This window comes from Electrophorus electricus, chromosome 7 (assembly GCF_013358815.1).
Source record: "Electrophorus electricus isolate fEleEle1 chromosome 7, fEleEle1.pri, whole genome shotgun sequence".
NCBI lineage: Eukaryota > Metazoa > Chordata > Actinopteri > Gymnotiformes > Gymnotidae > Electrophorus > Electrophorus electricus.
This window is the reverse complement of record NC_049541.1, coordinates 2,003,851-2,011,350: the sequence shown is the minus strand read 5'-3', so window position 1 is coordinate 2,011,350 and position 7,500 is coordinate 2,003,851. Positions and strand designations below refer to the sequence as shown.

Here is a 7,500-nt window from a genome sequence, read left to right as displayed (position 1 = left end):
TGGAGCGAGCGTGCCGTTGGTTACGCACAAGGCACTTGGCATTCCTGAAAGCGCGGACGACAAAAACAAAACGTGTTTCTCTTTTTAAAGTGTTTTTCATACCGCTACTTTGTAAAACGGTTTCGAGTTTTACAATGATGGATGGATATCCTTCCATCACAAATGTTCTTGGCCACCGGAGTGGCTGTGGTGTTATATAAGCGCACGTGTGCTTTTATCCTCCGCTTTAAAGCGCGTCAAGGTGCTCTAGTCTTACCAACCCCCCCCTCCCCTCTCTCTCTCTCTCTCTCTCTCTCTCTCTCTCTCGTAAATCAAGCCACCTAAGATCAGCTGTTATTGTATGTTTCTCAGTCAGAGAGTGAGCGTGTCTGTCTAGCAGAATGCTTTAATGAAGTGTTCGGGAGCACGGAGACTGTCACGCGCAGCGTGTGACTGAGCACATGCACGTGTCGTACGAGCTGAAATTTAATGACACCTTTGACGCGTTTCGGGAAGCGACCAGTCCACCGGCTAACGAGGACGGTTCCAGTGTCTTCGGGACCTTTCCCGCCCGGTTGGTTGCAGACCCTACGCAGGAAAGCGCTTCACGTGCAATCTGCATAAAATCGCCGCCCACGGAGTCCGAGGGTCAATCCGCACGAGTCCAGTTAAATTCGCCGCAACTGCCGAAGGCTTCGAGGACGAACACACAGCTCCACGTGCCGCCCGTTTAGCAGCCTTCACCCACCGTAGACGGAGCTTAACGCAACCTTCTCCAGCGCGCCCACCGCCACGAGCGCGCAATCAAGGCGCGAGCCCGACACCCCGTTAATGGCTCGCTCGCCCTCACCGCTCCGCCTCGCATTCAGCTAGACGAGAGCGCACAAGACGCATCTCACCACCGAATCGCACCGTGATTGTAGCCACGCGGCAGCGTCACGGACACCGGACCGGGACGCGGAGTACGTGTGGTCCAGAGCTGTTCTGCCCCGGACCGCGCCGTTTACCATCTCCGCGCGCTCTGCTTGCGTTGTACAACTTTAAAGCTTATTTCGTATTTAAAACGTTTAGTTTTTAAAGACGAAATAATAAATAAATAATATAAAGAAGATCTCCGAATCACGGCTTGATACGAAAGTGTCTACAATCAAAGCCCACGGACTAGAGGAAATTGCTCCTTGGAGCGAGCGTGTGTTTTTCTCGGCGTACCTCTGAGTACTGCAAAGCAGCGCGAGGAAGCAGGCGGTCTTGACTCTTCCGTTCGTTCACGCGCAGACTTTAATAACCGGCGGCTTCACGAAGCGGCCCTTTGGATGCGTTCAGATTTTTTAAGGAAAAAGTCCGTCATCTTTCTCCTGGATCTGAGCATTAGCGCTTTAAAGCTCCTGACACCAGAATGGATTTCCGTGCGGTCTTCGTGCTGTGCGCCCTCGCCGGGCCGGTACTCGGGGACAGCGCGATCAGTAAACCGAGGAGCTGCGCAGACATCAGGCAGTTCTACACCGGCAAGGGCTTCGGTACGAGCGGAGTCCCGCAGGCGGAGATATCCGGTGAGTGGACCGACGCCTCGCGCGCTGTGACACGGCGATCGTGTCATGTCGCTTGGGTGGCGGTGAAGCGAGCGCGTGCGGTGCGCAGCCCGAGCAAAGCGTGTTTGACGCTTCGGCGAGATCTCATCCAAAGTTAGGCTCCCGCTAAGTTCCTGGTCATGCATGGCTGTTAGCTGCACGTTTTCATCGCCTTCCTTTGATCAGCTGTGTGCGTAAGAATAATTAACGATGAACACGGTAACGAATGCGGGGCTTTTCTGCCTACATTTGCTTTTTTTTTTTTTTGCTTTTTTTTCAACGCTAACACTTTCGCTCCTCTGTGTGAACGCTTGGCATTTCTACGTGACATGCATACATTATGACTTTGTAGACTTTGTATTTTTATTTTTATTTTTGACAAACCCGTCATTTTCAACCCGGGCTCGTGCCTGTAATTGCCGGTTCGAGGACGTCGAGGGGAACCAGGCACTGAAACGTTACATTGCATTACATTAAATGACATTTACATTACATTACATTACATTTATATAACATTACATTATATTACATTTACATTTACATTACATTACATTACATTTACATTATATTACATTACATGACATTCACATTACATCACATCACATTACATTTACATTACATTTATATTTAAATTACATGACATTATACTACATTACATTTATATTTACATTACATGACATTTACATTACATTGCATTACATGGCACCTCCGCGGATGGTGGGATCTTCTGCGCTGGATTTGGGGTTTCAGCTCTTGAACTTTTTGTTAATCATCACTGTGTCAGACAGACACTAATGAATGTTGAGAACATTCTGCTCGCCTTTGTCTTGGGCTCTCGTGATTGAAACCAAAGTGCCCCTGCTGGTGCCAGTCGCGGTCTGTGTCGGGCCGTTTGTGTCTTCGTCTGTGTGTTTTGGCTCGAGACGCCCTCAAACTAGTTTTATGGTGACTGCGCGCGCGGCTTCTTCCTTGTAGGCTGCTTGTGACTGAAAAGACGGATAACTGCTCTGTGCGCGAGGATGCGTGCGTGTGCGTGTGGATGCGTGGCGCGTGGATGCGTGGCGCGTGCGTGCACGGGGCGGGGAGGAGCTGGCCGGAATTTAAATCTCCGCCAGAAATATACCAGCTAAAAGCGAATGTTTAGGCAAATATAGCCGCCGCAAAACTCACTGTGAAGCCGCGCGGCTTTGCGCTAGCTGCTCCTGTGCAGCGCAGGATATGATGATATCCGCTCCGCGCGCGTCTTTTTTAATGTACAGCTGCTCAGAACATAGCCGATACGCCGGACCAAGTCGCGAGGAGCAGGGCAGACAAACCGGCAAGGACAAGTGGCTCTTCTGCTCTGGTACTGCAAGGGAGAGGAATTCAAGTACAAAACTCGCACGAAACACCCGAGAAGATTCAGTGTGTTCAGCTGTGAGACGAAAAGCGAAGAAAAGACGCCGAACACATGTGACGTTCAACAGACAAGGTTGTGGCTTTGAACGAGCTCCTTATTGCGCCACTGATGATTAGATATGACCGCGTCAAATCAGGATAATATACAGTTGCAGTGTAGTACGCGGGAGGTTTGCGAAAAATGTAAATACGCTTATTAGTGGAAAAAATGACTGCACCTATATCTGAAGAAAAACAAAGTTTCCCAAATGTGCCACAGGTCGCCATAAGTGATCAGGGGTGAAGTGTGAACAATGTGAAGTCCAAACACAGGAGCAATTTACTAAACAGGCAGTGTAGTGAGACAAACCTTTTCCTTTCCTGAATAAGAGGGCCAAGCAAAACAAGGGAGAAATAATTAAAAAGTACATGTTCCACATTTCACAATCTCTCTCTCTCTCTCTTTCACACACACACACACACACACACACACACACACATCTAACCACAGGCCTGTCTGGGCTTCCAGTCTCTGTCTTGAATGTTGATTTCCGAAGCTCTACCAGCTATGATGAAACACTCTTAGAATTATAGGGTGAAAACCAGCCATTAGCTACTGGACACTTTTAGGATAAAGTGATTAACCCTAATCCACTTCAGTGTATGTCACAGGGCTTCATCAGATGCATTCATTCATACCGTTTAATTGTGGAAGCGTGCTACCATAATCAGGTGTCTTCACGATGGCGCTCTGCCGAGAGAAGTGCTTCAGAGGATGAACTGAGGCTTCTCCTCTCCGCTGGGATGTAATGGTCGCATTTACTCTTACCTGTATGTTTACTGTTTACTTCAGTGTGCTCTAGCACGCGCTACTACATAAAAAAACATTTCATTAAAGAATTGTTCTGTTGTGTGGGGTAATGAGACTGTCGCCACACTGTTGACACGTCCCTTTGGTCGAGGTTGTGACATCAAACTGTACCATGATTTGAACACAGTTGCATGGCCTTTACATGATAAATGAACAGAAACACGCTCTGAAGGAATAACTGCGGTGTCCCATGCATGGCGTAACACATGTAATGGGGTTAGCTTTTCTATGCAGATGTCATGGTCACCAGGGGGTCTGGTTTCCAGTGTTATCATGGTCTGTATACATGATACACATCAGCCGTGGAGAGATGGAGTTGGTAAAGGAGCACTATAGGGCTGGATGGGCCTCATCACACGGTACTGACACACAGACACGCACGTGTGTCTCATCACACACGGCACTGACACTCACTGACACACACGTGAATCTGTGGGGATCTGCCGTTTTGGCAGATCAATAAAAGTAAAACATCTGGGTCTCAGAGATGGTCTCAGGTCTCAGGTTTTGCGCTTTGTTTTTAGTGTTAAGGAGGGGAGAGTATTTTTACTTACTGAAGTTCTGTTTCGGCTGAAAGATAATTACTTCAAAATTTTTTATTTCAGATATTCAGTTTTTCATGATTGGGACCGTTTAAAGAACATGTCTGCCTGTCAGCACCAGGGTCTTGGGTTCGTGTCCCTGTCTGGGTGGAGTTTCCATGTTCTCCAGGTCTCTGTGTGGGTTTCCTCTGGGGTTTCTGGTATCCTCCCAGTGGTGGACAGTGCTCTGTCCTGGGTGATGTCCTCTCTCCCAGTGGTGGACAGTGCTCTGTCCTGGGTGATGTCCTCTCTCCTAGTGGTGGACGGTGCTCTGTCCTGGGTGATGTTCTTTCTCCCAGTGGTGGATGGTGCTCTGTCCTGGGTGATGTTCTCTCTCCCAGTGGTGGATGGTGCTCTGTCCTGGGTGATGTTCTCTCTCCCAGTGGTGGATGGTGCTCTGTCCTGGGTGATGTTCTCTCTCCCAGTGGTGGACGGTGCTCTGTCCTGGGTGATGTCCTCTCTCCCAGTGGTGCTCTGTCCTGGGTGATGTCCTCTCTCCCAGTGGTGGACGGTGCTCTGTCCTGGGTGATGTCCTCTCTCCCAGTGGTGCTCTGTCCTGGGTGATGTTCTCTCTCCCAGTGGTGCTCTGTCCTGGGTGATGTCCTCTCTCCCCTCCCTGAACTTCATTCAGTCCCCCAGGGAGTTTCTGGTTGAGAGTACACTGGTTGGTGTTAGCTGTGTGTGTTAATTGTAAAGTGACCTTCGTTTCCTTGAAAGGTGCTACATAAATATAACTTTATTTATTCACTGAAAACAGAAGACTACTTCCCCTCTCACCTGTCTGCAGGTTGTACACTCTTCCACTACAGATTGCTGTATTGACCTTTAAGCAGCTTTAAGGAATACAACAAAAAGTTAGTAATGAGTAGTTGAAACAAATGAGTTACTAGCAATGCCTATGGAATAATACCCAGACATCAGACTGATGGTGGTCCCTTATCAGGGGAATATATCTGTCTTATCTGCATTGGTCAGGGTGAGTTCTCTGGGAACCCTCAAATGGTCTGTTGCCTTCAAGCTCGGGTCCTCTACCAGAGCTCTGGGAGGGTGAGGGTCCTTTGATAGTATCTCAGCTGTTCCCAGGACTGCACTCCTCTGAACAGAGATCTAGAATGTTGTTCCTGGGATCTGCTGGAGCCATTCTGCCAGTTTGGGGATCACAGCCCCTCGTGCTCCAGTTACCATGGGAACCACAGATGCCTTCACCCCCACATCTTTTCCAGCTCTTCCTTCAGCCCTTGGTGTTTCTCAAGCTTCTCGTGTTCCTTGGTCCTGATGTTGCGATCACTCAGGATTGTCACATCTATCACTACGGCCCTCTTCTGCTGTGTGTCCATCACTAGTGTGTCTGCTTGGTTAGCCATCTTGTCTTTCTGTATCTGGAAGTCCCACAGGATCATAGCAGGATTCTCCCCCACCTTTGGGGGTGAATCCCACTTTAAATTCAGAACTTCCGGCCAATACTACACAAGCATAACCTAGAGCGAAAAGGTATATGGAACTATGATACTGTGAGATGATTGTGTATATACATATATATTTACAAACACAGACATATCAGAGTATATATGACCAATCCCGGTTTGGAATGAACTCGGCCCGGGGCGTAACAGATGTCATATGACAGGGTTTACTGTATGTTGTGGTAGAGGGCAAAACAGTTGTCATGGACACAGGACGTGACTTGTCTGATGCCCGAAATGTCATGATAAATGCATCTCGGAAACCACTAACTTCGAGAGATGTTCTAGAGCTGCCGTAGTGAAGGTAAACCGAGAAAGTACTTCCCACACATCGTGGGTCTCCAAACAGCATAAGAGTGTTGCCCCACGAGCCATCGATACCAGAGGGGAATGGTGACTCCTGTGAGTGGCACAGAGCACAGAGATGGCACAGTGGACCAGTTAACCTCGAGGAAAACCACGAGGAAAGTGTCCAGGCCCATGAAGCAGACGCGTGGGGAAGCGTCAATGTTAACCCAGTTTCATGGTTCGCATCGCCTCCGGTTTGCATGGGAGACCTGTAATTGGACACTGCAGGATTGCTAAAACGTTGTCTTTCTCGGACAAATAAGATAAGATAACACTCTATTGATCCCGGAGGAAATTGCAGAATCCAGGTTTGTGCGGCATAATGTGGATGGACCACTAATACCGCAGTATGGGTCTCTGAACGGCTACTGGCCAATCCTGGCACCACAACCCAACACGTTGGCATTCTTCCTAGATGGTAGTGCTACCTATCCACAGACGAAGGCCCCGCCCCTCCACACAAGGGTGGTGCACGAGTGGTTTCAGGTGCACGACAGGGACTTTGGTGTCCTTCCCCGACCTGTTAGTTCACCCCTTCTCACTCCAGTGGAGCACGTCTGAAAACACTCGGATCTCCAGGTCTGAGGGACCTCAGTGCACTGCTACAGTTGGAATGGACTCGAGGGACTCCAGATTCCCGCTGTCACCTAGTACAGTCCACGCCATGATGTCTCACGAGTGCCATCCCAGCCAGGAGTAGTTATTCCTACTATTGGGGCTGTGGCCATATAATTCTGATATGACAGTGTGTATATGTGTGGATATACAGATAGATAGACAGATATACATATATAGAGGCTTCCTCCATGTCCATTCTTCAGTTCCATTCACCAATCCCCATTGTAAATGATCAAATCTTATTTTTTATAGCATTTTTTGTTGTTGTTGTTTTTTTTTACAACAGCTGTTGTCACAAAGGCGCTTTACAGATGTCCAAATGTCTATGTCCGAGCCCCTAGTGAGCAAGCCAGAGACAACTGTGGTGAGGAAATGCTCCCTAAGAACACGATGAAGAAACCTTGTGAGATAGAAGGTGCCCAGTGGCCAGTCTGCTTGCCCTCTTGGTCCTCTCGCCGCAAGGCTCTCTGGCTGCGAGATGGCCGCTCAGTGTGAGTGTCCAGGACAGACCTGCTTGGCTGTCTGGGAGCTGTAGGTGTTAACCAGCCCGTTAAAGAGATGCAGGATCAGATGCAGAATGGTGTATGCAGGCTTCTGCAGATCGGTGACTTCCACGCAGGGCTCGCACACGCTCTCTCTGCTAAACATGGCAACCCACAGGAGATCTTCAGGTGTCTGCGCCCGATGCCCACACA

At 48.9% G+C, this 7,500-nt stretch overlaps 1 protein-coding gene across 1 annotated transcript in view; it reads left to right on the top strand.

Annotated features, from left to right (window-relative positions):
* Window positions 1–382: 382 nt before the first annotated feature.
* Window positions 383–7,500, top strand: part of gpc1b (glypican 1b) — a 65,541-nt gene continuing 58,423 nt past the window's right edge. Inside the window, exon 1 of the mRNA XM_035528602.1 lies at window positions 383–1,529. Within this exon, the coding sequence (XP_035384495.1) occupies window positions 1,376–1,529 (154 nt within the window). The 5' untranslated portion in view covers window positions 383–1,375. The remainder of the gene's footprint in view (window positions 1,530–7,500) is intronic.